At 49.0% G+C, this 15,714-nt stretch overlaps 1 protein-coding gene across 6 annotated transcripts in view; it reads right to left on the bottom strand.

Annotated features, from left to right (window-relative positions):
• Positions 1 to 15,714, bottom strand: part of PFKFB2 (6-phosphofructo-2-kinase/fructose-2,6-biphosphatase 2) — a 26,069-nt gene continuing 10,355 nt past the window's right edge. For 4 of the 6 annotated variants that reach the window (XM_072948318.1, XM_072948319.1, XM_072948317.1 and 1 more), the window contains 10 exons: positions 15,612 to 15,668; positions 14,557 to 14,681; positions 12,605 to 12,812; positions 12,029 to 12,175; positions 11,202 to 11,306; positions 10,312 to 10,441; positions 9,398 to 9,460; positions 9,075 to 9,139; positions 8,269 to 8,460; positions 1 to 2,057 (listed from right to left, as the gene is read on the bottom strand). In XM_072948318.1, coding sequence (XP_072804419.1) covers positions 1,995 to 2,057; positions 8,269 to 8,460; positions 9,075 to 9,139; positions 9,398 to 9,460; positions 10,312 to 10,441; positions 11,202 to 11,306; positions 12,029 to 12,175; positions 12,605 to 12,812; positions 14,557 to 14,681; positions 15,612 to 15,668 — 1,155 coding nt within the window. In that variant the 3' untranslated portion in view covers positions 1 to 1,994. The remainder of the gene's footprint in view (positions 2,058 to 8,268; positions 8,461 to 9,074; positions 9,140 to 9,397; positions 9,461 to 10,311; positions 10,442 to 11,201; positions 11,307 to 12,028; positions 12,176 to 12,604; positions 12,813 to 14,556; positions 14,682 to 15,611; positions 15,669 to 15,714) is intronic. The other 2 variants (XM_072948321.1, XM_072948322.1) reach the window with 2 other exon arrangements.

Below are 15,714 nucleotides of genomic sequence, written 5' to 3' on the forward strand. Positions count from 1 at the left end.
TTTCTTAATTAAAAATAACCTTTATTGTATTTATTACAAAAGCAATACATATTACTCACAAATTTTAGCATGACTTTATTTACCCAGGAGATAAACTTTTCTCTGGAGAATTGCATCTCTTGGTTTATACTTATAATAAAAATCAATGAAAAAAAAGGCCTTCAAAAGAAAGCCACTGTGCCTTAACATAGTTATTATCCTTTTACAGAAGATGGATGCCTACATTCTGGCAATTTAATTTAAGGTAATACTATGGGCGTTAAACTTAAATACTCAAACTACCTAAATTTCTATCAAAAAAAAAAAAAACCTGACAACACAAATTACCTTACATTCTGATTAAATACATGCAGACACCAAAACGGGGACTTAAAAATACCTTACGTGGATGAATAAATAACTAAATAAAAACATTATTGGATCAACAAAAGACAGTGCATTCAGATGCAAAAAGAAATCCACATGACAAGAACAAGATCCGTACAGTACAGCGTGCTGTGAGCAGCCAGATGACAGCTACCTGCTACAGAGCAGAGTCAGGAGCCTTTCGAAGGCAGCTTTGTGCTGCGCATTTGAAACAAGCTCCCGTGTGCCAGGTGCTGAACTGCCTGCAGCCCAGCGCATCACATCTCAGGTAACAGAGCCCTATACTGGCCACAGTATAAGAGAACCATTTGGGAAGAGCTGCACTTCATTTACATTTCTGGCTGTTCATCCTCTTGCCCAGCAAGTGGGAGTCTGAATGAAAAGGGAAAAAACATTTACAAAGCTAAAAAACTAATTCTTAAAAAAAAAAAGGATTTTGCTTTGGGGCTTCCATGCCCTCCTTCCGGAGCAGCGACATGGGAAAATCACATCTCTTGCCTTTGACAATCACTGATCTAGGAAATAACTACTTGGCTTATCGTTAAGGGAAATCACATGACCAGTGCATTGAGGCCTTGGTTCCCCCACCTCCCCGTTCCCCTGAGGCTTTACATGAGAGCTCAGCAGACCTAGCTAAGAGGCAGGCATCAGACAGGCTGCTCTTGACATCACAGCCAGTTTTCTTAGAGACCGTAACTCGGTAGCAGACCCCACAGAAGAGTATGTCTCCCTGCACCTGTTTGGAAGCCAGAAGAACTCCGATAGAGTTGATTCCCAAGGAACCTTCTTTAGTTCTTCATGGGACCCAAAGGGCACCCTACTTTCCTCTCCGGCCCTCATTCCCAACCACCAGAGAGGAAGACCTTAGCCCTCTTTAGCTATGAGAGGCACACTGAGTCAGACAGAAAATACAGCAGCTGCAAAAGAGAACTCAGAAGATGGGCACCCCTTTGGGGGAGCCCTGCAGTCAGATCCTGCCCTCAAGGGGCCTGAACAAGGAAAACTTCTCTAAATGAAAAGGTTGCTACTGACACTCCTCTTCCATCACTGCAGAAGAGACGTTCTGGGGACTGAATTCCTCAGATACCCTCCATTCATCTGGTGAATCTGTCTCTTGTCTCCAATGTGACAAGCCAGTGACTGCTGACGTACGTAGTCTGGACTCCAGCTGCTCACCTGGAGTGGAAGCAGAGACCAGCTCTTACAGCACAGAAAAGGCTGGCTGGGGTTTAGCCCCCTCACTTGGAAACAATGAAACCTGAAGAGGTGCGTCTGCACGTGAGGCAAATGCTGGCCAGCGGGGACACAGTCACAGGTGGGATGTTAAATGCCGAAACGGAACAAGGCTGACCAACTTGGGCCGAATCCAGCAAAGCGATTATAAAACCGAATCGGTTCAGGCTGCTAAACGTTTTGAGGCACAGGGAAGCTAAGTCTTTCAGGGTCACTGATATTCCCATTGGGCATGAGGGGGAGAAACATGGTGAAGCTTTTCCAGGCCTCCTTTCAGTGGCCCCGAATGTCCAGTCCCCACTTCACGTCCTGTTCAGGCCCCTGGAGGGCTGACGGGCCAGTTTCTGCAGCATTGCCCCGTCCCCCGGAGAGGTCTGGCCTCAGCCTCCACGTCATCAGGAGAGCAGCGTGAGGGATGCCGGGCGGGAGGGCCTGTGCACGGCCAGCGAGGTCTCTGCCTAGGAGCCAGGGAGGAAGAGAAACAGAGCCGTTACACCACCACCGAGTGACAGGTCAAGAAGTTGAAAAGGAACCCCCGCCACAGCCCTTCCGCGGCACCCCCACACCGCACGTCCCCAAATCCACACACATCCCTTTACTCTCGGGAGTCAGACAAACGCATGGCAGAGTCCTGGGCTTCTCTCCCTGAGAAACCGACCTTGTGGCCACGGGGGACCAGGCACTCCCTTCACACCTGGCGCGTAAGCTACATACCCAGGACAGCAGGCAGGGGAGGTAGGGAGCCCTGCGGCGAATAAAAGGAGAGTACGTGGGCTACACTGGCCAGAAGACTAGGCCAAAAAGAAGTGAGACTGCAGGCAGGGCTGTGTGGCTTCTGAGGAGGGTCCCCACCACCGTAGTTATCCCAGTCCAGCCTGCAGTCAGCGCTCAGAGCAGAAATCAACTCCTTCCCATGAACTGGGATCCAACATTTAACCACGTGAGAAATTCTTCCCCTTAGAACAGTGTTTTTCATATGGTAAATGTGCAGCTGATCACCCGGTCATCCAGGAAAAGTGAAGACTGCTTCAGGAGGCCTGGGATGGGGCCCGAGGGTCTGCATGTCTAACGCCCTCCTGGTCCTTGTGACGGTAACAAGGAATAAGGCATGAAAGTGGTGACGTGACCCCATCGGCACTTCCTCTCCCAGAAGAAGTGAAACGCCATTTTATCCCATTGGCTGCAATCTCTTTAGAAACAGGCAGGTCATGTTTTTAGAAGGAAGAGCCCACTAAATTCTAAGAGATCTCCAAAGGTCTTCTTTGCAATAAATAATGAATTCCGCGTAGCGAGTGGAAGTCATAGCACAGTGTGGTCAAAGGTAATTTTTCCTCAATTCTTGTCGAGGCGCCCAGAGTCACGCAACTAAGTTCCAGTGCCCTCCATGATGTCCTTCCCATCTTCCCCAGAAGGTGGTGGAAGAGAGCCATGCCCTGACCAAGGACTCCAGTCACTCTGCAGACTGGCTTTTGCTTGTCTGAGGCCCAGTCACCAAGCAGCCCGAGGCCAAGTTTTAGGGGTAGGGGAGAGGGTGGAGAACACAACCCAAAATACAAAACAAAAAACCCAGAAGCCTTCTGATAGGTTCAAGTTACTCAACAATTTTATTTACCCATTCTACACACACACACACAAAAACACAATTCAAATACAGTTATACACACCTTATGTGGATCTGAGTGGCATATTTTGATATCGATGTCACCAGATTAAATTAGGATGCTGCTGAGGACTTACATTCCTTCTGTCAACAGAGCTGTCTGTGCCTCAGAAACCTACAGGCTAGCTCTGTTGCCTGGGTTCCCAATTCAGTTCATTGCATTTCACTCAGTGGTGCTCAGCCTACCCCCAGCCCCCTCAGAGGGCACAGCTGGTGACCAGTCATTTGCTTTTGCCACAGCAAAACTATCACCATTGTCAGAATGAGCGGATCCTGTTACTTCAACACAAGGACAAACTGTACACAAGCAATTCAGGTACAAAAAAAAAAAAATCAAGTAGGTAAATATTGGTCACAGATCCCCAGTGAAAGGCTTACTGAAAAGAATACGTTTGCTGACTCTTAAAATCAATTTTTGAATGCAAAATCTCCTCTGCATTTTTATTAGATTCTGAGTAGGAGCCAAACAGATAGCAGACTAAGAGCAGCTGCGCGGCCCAACGGCATGCTGCAGGCCAGGAGGGGAAGCTGGGGGCACAAAGGGCTCAGACAGTGAGGTGCTGCCCAGAAGTGGGGCAGCGGATGGGATGCCTTCAAGTAGAGGGAACAATTTCAGGCTCCGAGCAGGCACTTCCTCAGCTGAGTTTACAAACGATCTCACAAGTGATGTTCAACCTTCATTTAACGATCAGAATTTGGCCGCTACTCTTAAAAAAATGTCTATTAAAAAGCATCGTATATAGCACTTCCCCCTGAAGAAAACAGGTGAAGCGGTTACCTCCTTTCTCTGTAGGACATGGGCAGTGGACAGAGAACTGTAGCAACACGCACATACTATGAACTGGTAGAATGAGAGAACGTCATGTGGTCAGACTGTCCACTGGCAGGTCTTGGTAGAGTCTGGCAGTTAGTCAGCACAGGGACCTGCCAGGATCTGCCAGGCAGCGTGTGTCCCTGATGGAGTCTGTCGGGCGGTCGGCATATAGGTATTTCTAGATGCAGTCTTCCGGACACGATGAGTCTGAGCTACGTCCCTGGGCATACCTCTGGTCTCTGCGTCACCTCTACGGGACGTCAGAGATCAAGCCTTCCAATGCTGCAAGCCGATTCCGTTGTGACGTAATTTTTAAATTAAAGTATTTTAAACCACAAATAGAAATATGCAGTGGAAAACCTGCATAAAATTATCACATTTCTGGAAAACACACAACACGGCTTCCGGGCTCAGCACAGTCGATGGACTGTGCCTAAGACTGTCTACCCAGGTAGAGTTCTCTCAATTACAGACACTTTCCCCCTCGTCCTTTGGCTGCCCCAAGCATCAGTGAGCTTCTCTGGGTCTCAGATCTCCTACTCACAGAGACACCGTAAGATGAATTTATTTCCAAACAGCTGCATCATGTTTCTTCAAAATGCCAGTGCCTCTGAAGATCAACTGCGGACTGCAACGAGGAACACCTAGGTCCTCATAGGAAACACTCAGCTGTTCAGTCTACGAATACACGTATCTTGTGCTTCCAACCCTGATTTCTGGAGGGGAGAAAACCCAAAACAGCAGCAACAAAACACACAACCAGAGGCAATAATACCGGGCAGACCCCTAGTACAATACATGTTTTTAAAAGATTTTCTTATCCTACTCTTCAATTGAATGCAAAACAATCCCCTTGCCAAAGCAAAGCCAAAGACAATACAGACAAGTAAGAGCTAAATTGCAACTTAAGGATTAAGAAACAGGAAGAGAAGCTAATTCTCAAATCTGCTTTAGACTATTCTTTCAAGTCTGTCGTAAAACTCCTCTTTCAACTTTAAGACAAGAGAAAGATCATCGAATATACCATGACCTTCCTTTCCCTGTTTTAAGTCAATAGATTAAATGCTAGTCTTCACCGATTTCCCCTACAACAAAGCGGAAAGCATCAGGCAGAAAGTACTCTGGAATCCATCCCTTCTTGGTGGCGTCTATGCTATACACACAGACTTCTCTAAAATTTGGAGCAAGAGCTCTATTCCCTTCTATACTCTCCTGGCTTCTTCCTGCTGAACCCTCTCTGGAGGGATCTCGTTCTAAAAACAAAAGGATGCTAAAGTCCTTGGTGCGGTCAAACTCCAACGTCCTGTGTCCTGTCTGAGAGTAACACTCCTTCAGGCTCCTCTTCTGGGGGACGCACAGTAGCACGTGGGGAGAGAGAAGCCACACCAGCAGGCTGAGAGCCCGACCGCACATCCTAGTGACTGTGCCTAACGCTGGGGTTTCTGACAAGGTAACACAACACAGGTTTGTTGGAGATTTCTCCTCTAAGAGTACATGGAGCCCAAATCTAAAGTCGTGGATCAAATTGCTCTTTCTCATGGATTAGCTCTGAACTGCATGGCAAAAGAAAAGACTGAATACCCATTTGGGCTAAAGATGCCACCAGCCAAGCAAAGCCAGACAAGGCAACCTTGCAAAAGTGCCATACACACCTCCTCAACCACATCATCCTGGGGGGACATTCCCACCTCCCAACCCTTTTAGTCTCATAGACAAAGGACAAGAGAAAAGTCTGAACTAATCCGTACTCCACCACGACATCCCCATTTATAGACTCAGTGTGTTGCTCTTTTGCAAATGTTCATCTATTAAAAATTATATGCCCTTCCTCTAAAATAACCTTCTTGAGGGCAAGGACTTTTCTTTCGCTTCTGTGTCTCCCTCCTCCACCACACCCCACACCAGCCTGAAGCCCCACAGACAAGGGCACTAAGTACATATCATGTGATGGCTAAACAGGAATAGGAAGTTACTTTATATCTTGGAGGCAATTTGGAGCAGAACCCAGTCAAGTTTGAAAGCTGGCTGTGATGTCCTGCTCAGGATGCAAAAATGGACTCAAGGTCACAAGCTACTCGCCTGTGATGATAACCTTTATCTTCCTGTAAGTTTTCTCTCAGTACCTCTCTCCAGGGTGCTTAAAATTCCCAGCTATTATCCAAGGACATTTATCTAACATAGTGATTGATTCCACATCACCTTGCAACGTTAAGCATTAAAGCTGGAACTAGAACCCAGAATAACCCTCTAAAACATAGCTGCTGCCTGAAGTAACTTTGCAGGGGTTACTTCATTCAATATTGAGATCTGCTCACATAGCTAACTCTGGGGAACTGTCCTTCCAGAACCACGAGGAATTCAGAATTCTGCGGTTGATGCTTTGTCCAAGGAACTACTATCCCAGTGTTTCTCCACCTAACTTCATAAAATGAAGTTCTGGAGAATGGTTCAGAATCATCAGAGAAGCTATTTAAACACACGCATGTCCAGACCCCAGTCCCACAGACTGAGTTAGAATTAATCCTAAAGTGGACCCAGGCATGTATATGTTTCAAACATTCTGTAAGGAATTCTACTGAGTACTTCCAGGTGAGAACCACAACCAACGATCTCCTGTTAGCAAACAAAAACACCCCTGGCAAATAGTTAACTAGCTCTCACTGCTCACCTCCAAATGACAGGTTGGTAACTTTAAGGTGGAGAGTCCTCTCTTTTAAAAAATCTCATGAGAACTCTAGACCTGCCTCTCAGAAAAATGCACATACACATACTCACACATTTTGCACACAAAATTAGGGGGCGGGTGGGAGGAGGATGCACCATGGGCCACCACGGGGCTAAGAACCCCTGCTCTACACATTTCCTGTTTAACCTGCAGGAAAAATGGAACGACACAAGTAAATGGATAAACAGTCTAGAGCTAGACCCTACGGGACACCAAGACTCCCCTGGACGTCAAGGTGAGATAAAACAGTACCCCAGTGAGAGAGGTTAAATTTATCACCACGCTTTTCCACATTTGGGGGAAAAAAAGATGCTCATGCAAAAGACAGTTTTAACTTAAAGAGGAGAGTGGGCTGGAATCATTGGAAAATAAAAAGCAGCTCTAGTTAGCTCTTCTCTGCCATTTCCCGTGAGCAACCCAGACATCAACAGCGACTCCTGAATCCAACTCTGTCCTTCTAAACTGTCCCAGAGGTCACTGGCTTTGGCAGGAGTTCCGGTGGTCGGCAAAGAAGCTGGGAGCCACCGGAGAAAAGATATGACTGCCCCCCAAGAGCCCTGCAAGAGTCAGAGACCACTGTCCTCTCCTGAACCTCACTCCGCTGAGGCCCAAAGACTTACGTCTGAAAAACACAACCGAGGTACTTCCCACCTACTGAGACCCAGCCTCCCCCAGGGCACCGAAGACTTAGGATTGTTTCTCATGAAAGGAGGCGAGAACGCTCACCCTACGTCCACTTCCAGGCTCTAGAGCATCTGTGGATGTTCTGTAGCCCGGGCTGACCCTTGCAGGACCTGACTCCAGAGGAGGGGAGAAGGGAAAAGAAAGGCTCCCCTAAGTCCAGACCCATTTAGACCCATTGCAGAGAGCATCCACTGAGGCCAGATTTCTCTCTCGCCCATCGCCCCTTCCCTTCTAGACGGACACGCAACAACAGTGCCATGCATCACACTGGGCAAGCCAAAGGGGACAGGGGAGAAGGGGAAGAAGCAGGCAGGGAAGGTCTGTGAGTAAAGCACACCTTGAAGAGGCAAAGGTGGAGGGTGGAGGGAGAATGGGCTGCCCTGTCCCCTCCACCCCACACCCCCCACACCCTTTTACCAACACAAGGACATTAGTAAGTTTAGACACAGTGGACGGACAAGAACCGCAGCATGCTCAGCCTCAGCCCAGCTCTGCCAATCACCCCAGGAGAGTGTGTCCCTTTTCATCCTCCTCCAGACCTCCCCAACCGAGGATGTATCTGTCCTAACACACCCAACTCGCCAGCCTGTCCCTGAGCGGGGAGATGTTTCACGCCGTGGACTAGCTAAGGTGGGTCTGCAAACACATGACCTCACGTTCTCTGTTAAGATTCGTGGTGGGGGGGCCGGGGGAGGGGAGGGTGGGGGTTGGAAGTTAAGTGACTCCTTGGTGATTAGTGACAAGGGCAGGAGGCCAGGGCTGGAGGGAGACACACGGTTACACCACCGGAATGCTGACTTGGGTCTTCGGCTGGTCGGCCCCTTCTTGCGTGTCCAGGGCACGGAGAGGGCTGAGGGGCTTGAGGGGCCGGCTCCCAACACTGTAATTTCTTGGACGCCTTATTGTATTCGAACTGGACAGAGGCGTAAAGCTGTTCCTTCTCATCCTTACAGGGGTTTGGTTCTTGGGGAGGTTGTTCTGATTGGAAACGAGGGACACCACACAAATGAAAGGCAAGCCAAAAGCTCACTCGTAAAGGTTAAATAATGCTTGTAACCACAACAGCCTCCTCCACTCCTGCTCCTCTGCAGAAAGGGTCTCTCAAAAGACAAGGGCTGTGGCCCGGTCCCCTAGCCCCAGGAAGCTAAGAGGTTGGAGAGCGAGACACTCCGTGAGCATCACACTTCAGAGCAGGCCAAGAGGCCCAAAGAAACGAAGGGGCTGATTTACGATCACACAGATGACCAGGACAGACCTGGAACAAACTACACCTCCTGACCCCACATATAGGCACCTCTGGATCCTGCTTTTTCTAAAGGGAGCACTTTCTGGGAGAAAAAAATCTGCATTTCACTCCAGCCAAACACTTTCCATATTTCATTGGATTTCCAAGAGCCAATGGTTAAGATTCACAAAAGAGGTATTAATTTTAATAAATAGCTATTTCTAAATCTCTTCCTTTTGGAAGTAAACAGACTACATAGGACAAAAATGTTTTTGTACATAAAAGAAACCCCAGTCTCCTGATGCCAATGGTTCAAAGACTCGAGGTGGCAGGGAGCCTGCGTGTTCATCTGCAGGAAAACACTTACAGTTGGCTTGTCACGGTGGGTGTTCACAGCCTCCACGTTGAGGTTAATTGTTTCGACTTTGCATCCTGAGAAAACAGAGTTAAGTGAAGAGGCTTTCAGGAAAAAAGCTCAGAGAAGAACTCCTTAGTTGCAATAGGGAAATAAAGGAACACACGTATCCCCAAATAAATACACACATCCCTTTAAAAATGGAAGGCACTGACGGAACTTCCCTGGTACACAGGGGTGAGGAAGTTGAACTTCTAGACAAACTTCAGAGAAAACTCAAAAATCCTGACCTTCTGCAATCCCCACCGCCTGCCCGGTCCTAAGTGCATAGTTACCATAGGCCACAGGTGTCAGTTTGAAGATGGTATGGAGAGGACACCTCAGGTACGGGAGCTCATCTGAAAGTGGAAAGACCAGGGGAAGGAAGTCTCAGTATTACGAAGCAAGGTCAAGTTAGTGGAAGGGAGAACCTAAGGAGCTTGTGAGATTCCTTTACCCCAACCTGGAGTCGTTCGACTCCTCTAAACCCCAGACAACGATCAACACAGCCTCCAAGGAAGCCACCCAAGCTACTGAGTGGCTAAGGAAGGAAGGAGGTCTCCTTTAGGTCCTTCTTGCAGGTAAAACAGGAGTAAGTGTCATGGCCAGGGCCCCACAGAAGGGAAGATTGAGGCACACCTGGGTACACGTAAGGTCAGTCTGCAGGCATCCCAGCAGCTCAGGGAGATGGTGGGGAGGGAAGGGGAGGGGAGGGGAGAAGGGGGAAGGGGAGGGGAGGGGAGGGGAAGGGTCGAGGAGGAGGGAAGAAGGGGGAGGGGGAGGAGAGGAAAGGAAAGACCAGAAAAGGCAGCAACATTTCCTTACTTCTCTACCCAGATGCTGTCTACCCTGAATCCAAAGGATGAAGAGGCTTCTGAGATACCTCCCTCCTTGTAGCCAGAGTAACAAGCAGGGAATGTTCAAGCACTTTTCCAATGCTGCCAGGAGTGTCAGCTTGACGCTGGCCCTTTAGCCAAGCAGGATCAAGGGCTCCAGCAGCAGCCGCTCTCCACTGGGGGCTTTTGTACCAGGAGAGTAAATTCAGCAAGATGTTGGCCCTGTGGCTGCTGGGAGCCCCACACCGCTGCCTGAAGAATGTACTCCAATTTGAGTGGAAGAGGCAGAGGTCTGGTTGCCAGGGATCCTGGTGCCTCCCCAAGTCCAGCTCCCTCCCCGAGGATGTGTTCCAGGCCCTTCCCTAGCGTGGCACCTGCACCCTTATCCAAGAAGTAGGCCAGGAGGCAGCGCATGACAGCCTGGTGGGAGATGACGAGGACGTTGCCCTGACGCTCCAGCTCCATGATGACAGGCTCCAGCCGCTGCACCAGGTCCTGGTACGACTGTGGGGGAAGTAGGGCAGGCTGGTAGGAGGCCAGGCGCAAGCTGGCAGCCAAGTCGGGGGCTGCATCCAGAGTTTAACAGGCCACTTCTCCTTTCTCCCCAGCCGGCTTTCCTCCTGGAGGCTCAGCGACTTCGTGTTGTTCGCTAACTGCCCCCAGCCCTCGTATCTCTTGAGAATATTCAGACCTTTCAAGAGCAACGTTCAGACTGAGAAAACTGCAGGCCAAGAAGAGAAAATCTGAATACAGCCTGTGTTTATGTCTTCTCCCCACAGAATAGGCATAGGGTAAGACTACAAGGCTCCCGGGGATTCCCTAGACCCCTGCTATCCTGTTTTATTTACCTTTGCCTCACATATCCCTAGACCACTTAGACCAGGAAGCAGCCTCAAACTCCGAAGATAATAGGAAAAGCATTCAACTCCCATACATTTACCTGGTAACTAGACCTGCCTGGGTTGGGGTGGGACTGAGGAAGTGGAATGGAAAAAAGAAGCAAGAAAGATCACGTTGATTCTACAATATACTCAACAACAGAAGTATCCTGTCACCCTCTTCCCGGGAGATCTTGACAAATCAACGAGGCATTCAACTGCATGAGCTGAACTGAACACAGCAGGACCCAAAGGTAGGAGGAGAAACTAAAAGATGCCTTCAGTGCCTTTTCTAGGTCCCCAAAATCACTCAATCCTTACCCCAAATTAAAGCAAAACCCCCAGCAAAGGGCGGGACTGTCCCCGACCACGTAAGGGAATCTCACCTCCCCTCCAGGATATCGATACAGGTACTTCTCTTGATCTCGAAGCGCAAACTCATCTGGGTACTGTTTCTCAATCTCCGCGTACGTCATCTCCTCGCACACGCCCTGCAGGAGCCACACGGCCAGAAGAGGTGAACTGACCCACATGGCCCCCCAAATGCTGAAGGTGACCCTGAGGAATACTAGCTCTCTACTAAGCGCAAGGCACTGGGCTGGCTCCTTTCATGGACTGTATCTCACTGGTGGGCAGGGCGAGGGCCACTGCGGGAGGCAGGGCATCTCTGCTGTGGGGAGCTTTCAGGTCAGGGAAAGTCAGCAGAGTAAAAGAAACAGGAAGCGGGGAAGGAGGGGAAACTGAAGGGCCTGGAGAATTCTTGCAGAAGGCATAAAAGGGTACGGAGGAAGGAAAGGGAAAGAAATGCCTGCTTCTGTGCTCAAGGACAGAGAAAGTCAAGAACAAATTTGGAAAGGACTTTTCCAGACCAAGTGACCTAAGCAGGAATTAACACAGTGAGTTGCTGCTAGCTAATTCTTGTTCCCAGGAGAACAGATGGAGGAACCAGATGGAGCTCCCCTCTCCCCGGGCGCCAGAAGCTAGGTCAGAAACTGGTTTGGGTCCCATCATGGCACAGGGGTGTCAAGCATTTAGGAAGCCCTGCTTGGGGGCGCAATTCCTCCCCAAACTGGCCATAGGTTCAGCTTCCTCAAAGTTTCTACTTGGTGGTTCCAGTTTTCCAGATAAAATGGCCCACATCGTGACTTCGGAGCGTCCCTGTCTGAACAGGACACTCTTACTGGCTTTCTGGCCACTGGAGCCTCCTACTCACAGCATCAATCTCATTCAGAATCTTCCACTGCTCGTAGGTCACCCCCAGGGATTCAGCGGTCTGGATCGTCCTCTTCAACTGGCTTGTCCACACTTTGAGGTCTGCGATCTCCTGTTCCTCCAGAAACTTCCTTAGAGCCTGGGCAAACTGGGATGCGAAGTAAAAATTTTAAAAGAGGAGAAAACACACACACACAGGACTACTAACTCAGCCTGTAAAGGGCAATGTGCCTGACACTGATCAAACTCTGAAAGGTGATACATGGTTACAATAAACCCAAGAGGAAATGAACTTCACCCAGAGCACCCTGTACTGTGCTAGGCATACAAGCCGTGCCCAATAAACATCTGACGGCTGAATGATCGCAGCAGAAACGGTTCCAAGTTATGTACACTTCACTGCAGGGCTGGAGTCGCCGAACAGGAAAACGTCTTTTCACTTGTTGGATGAGTCTCTGAAACCACAGCCTAAGCCCCAGAAAGATTCAGGAAGAAGTAAGGGGATAAAAGAGATGACCTCCACCATGCCCTTCTAACCCTAAGCCTAAGAAATCCAGCCTGCTGGCCAGCTACGCACCTGTTTTCCCCGCACCGAGAGGCCCGAGTCACCCCCAATCTTCCCCAAGAGATTGAACTCGCTCTCTCCGTGCCGGCAGAGGTAGATGGTGCGAGGCTGGACGTGGATGTTCATGAGGTAGTAGACGATCTTGCTCTGGATGTAGTCCTGGACTTTGTTCACTAGGAATCTCTGGCCCACATTTATCACCTTGATGAAAGAAAGATCCCTGGGACAGAGCAGGGGAAAAAGAAAATATCCTGCGGGTGTGAAGATCTGAGGGTCACAGGAGGAAGGGAAAGGCTCTGCGTGTTACCTGCAGGCTCCCAGCAGCAGGTCTGCCTCCCCCGCCACACCCCACCCGCACTTAGGGAACCAGATGGTCAGAGATGGATGATGACTCAGAACCAAGAGGAAGCAAAATTTCCAGACTTTCCCATCAGTCAGCACCACTTCCTCAGTGCCTACGCTGTGCCATGCGATGTGGATGGGTATGGTCAACAGAATCCAGGCTTCCCCCTGGGGGCTCAGCTGAATGACCCGAAGGCTTTGCTAACCCTGATGCTTGGCGAGAAGCACAGCACATGTGCCGTAGTCAGAGTCAGACAGAGTCTGGCAGTCAGGGTACCGCATCCACCAGCAGGGAGGGGAGGGAGGGAGGGGGTGCTGAACCTCAGACAGAGATCTCTGAGCATTCCCTGTGTCTACCTAAATCCAGCCTCTCCCAAAGGCACTGACATAGACTGCTTGCTTTGTGGCCATCGGGGAAAATGTCCTAATTATAAAAACAGTAAGTGCTTATTCTAAAAAAAAAAAAAAATCTTTTTTACAAAAAGGTAGAATGATGCAAATAAATATCACCCACAATCCCATCAACCAGAGGTAACACCTATAAACACACACACGTTCTTCTAGAACGTTTTTCTATGTAGGACTTCGGGCTAACTGAGGAATGTACTATTATGCCATATCTAAGGCAGTGGTTTTCAACTTCTGTGTTAAGAACACCTTCAAATACTAATATTCTAGGCACCAAGCTTGAAGGAACTGAAAGACTCAGAACATTAAGCAGACCACTGAAGCAATTTACCAGTGGGCTTGGCACACTATCTCGCCACTTGCTTGGCTGCGGGGCTGTACTCTTATCTGGACGGAGCTGTTAACAGCTCTGACAGCAGGCTTTTTCAAAGAACCCCTTCCCCCACAGGTATCCTTGCACCCACGTTGTTCTTCAACATGGACTTGACACACATCAAGTTAACCTGTATTCTCTACCACGATGCTGACAGGCACTGCCATAGTAAATAATATATACAAAAAATATATATATATATATTACATGCATAAGCACATATGCAAGATATTATGTTTTATAAAATATATAGTTACATATTACATGTTACTTAACATATGGAATATGTGTATAAATATACGTACTACTATATATCTTATTATATGTACATATATATATACACATACACAATAAACTTTAAAAATTGATCAAAAACTGATGGCATGTCTCTAAGGGGTGTCCTACAACACCCTAGTTCAAAACTACTGATCTAGAGCAGTGGTTCTCAGCGGGGGCGATTCTGCCCTCCAGGGAAACAGTTTCGATTGTCACAGCTTGGCAGTGCTGCTGGGATCCAGTGGGCAGAGGCCAGGGAAGCTGCTGAACACCCTACGGTGCACAAGGCAGCCCCCACCGCACAGAATTAACCAGCCAAAATGTCAACCATGCACAGGTTGAGAAGTTGTGCTCTAGAGGACAGACAAGAAGAACTTATGGTAAGAAGCACTCCAGTGTTCAAGTATAAAATTCAATCCACGTAGAAGCCACAGATCGGTATCTGGTTTCCCTGTGAACAGAGGCCTGGATTGTCAGAAGGAAGTCTAGGGACAGAGGGAGAAAGACTCTTTCCTCGAACGAGAGCCCTGACTCAGGCCCTTCAAACCTCGGCCTTCAACCTTACTTGTCATAGTTGTCTGGGTCAAGGGGTTGATAGGTGACTTTGTAGCACTCAATTCTCTTTAGGAAGTCCTCCATCACATTCTCCCTGTTCCTTTCAGGGTAGTCAGGGCTCGACACCTTTACCTCCTGGAATCAGAGGAAGAGCAGGGCCTAGTCAGAGGTCTGCCCTTACCAGCCCTCCTGCAAACAGCCACTGCTAAATAAAGACAAGGAAGGCCACAGAAGTGGCCTTTCTCTGGAGTGTTGGCAATCCCCGTTCATTGAGCACCTCCTCCCTGTCCTGTGACCCTGGCAACCAAGAAGGGAAAGACAACTGGGGAGTCATGTGCCTGCCCTTGGCTGAAGGACAGAGGCAGTCACGCAGCCAAGGCTGCTCCCGGGCCCCAATCCCTTTATGGACCATCCTGGGAAAACAGAAAGGATATTCAATTTCTCTCCACGATCACTCAGAATAGGATGCTTGATCTGATGCACGGCTGCCTTGGACCAGACACGTCTTCAGCAAGTTCCCACCAGGCTACAACGTGCGGGTGTCTACTCGGCACAGCACAACATGGGTGCTGGCTTCAGCTGTGACCACTCAGGGCCCGGGGCACTGGGCACATCGGAGGCTGACCTGAGTGTTAGACAACTGGTGGGCAGATGACCTTCCTATAAGGTGGCCCTGGCGGATCTTGAAGAGTCTGATCTATTCTGAGAATACACCCAGGTCTCAGCACCCAGCTAGTACCTAGAGCACAGGGCCAGGACTCCTACAGTTTAAGTCTGGCCACTATTCAACAGCCAATTCTTCCTTCATTCCTCAAAGCCTGTTTCTTCTCCCAAGGGAAGAGTGTGGACGTACAAAACAGTGTTCTGGCAGATCAAAAAGATCACCCTGTATTGTTAAACGCATCTACTTCTTTCTTTCATTTCCCAGTTGGGGGACTCTCCCCTCCCCCACCAACACACACACACACACACACACACACACACACACACACACACACACACACACACACACACACACACGGCACAAAGGATAATGAGGTGGTGGTGTGCAGGGGTGTCACCTACCAGGATGTTGGCAGCAATGACGTCGGGATCATCACAGACAGATTCCACAAAGAAGACCTGGCAGGGAGAGAAGGCAGTGAGCAACGACTCACTCACGGCCAGG

This window comes from Vicugna pacos, chromosome 23 (genome assembly GCF_048564905.1).
Source record: "Vicugna pacos chromosome 23, VicPac4, whole genome shotgun sequence".
Classification (NCBI taxonomy): Eukaryota; Metazoa; Chordata; class Mammalia; order Artiodactyla; family Camelidae; genus Vicugna; species Vicugna pacos.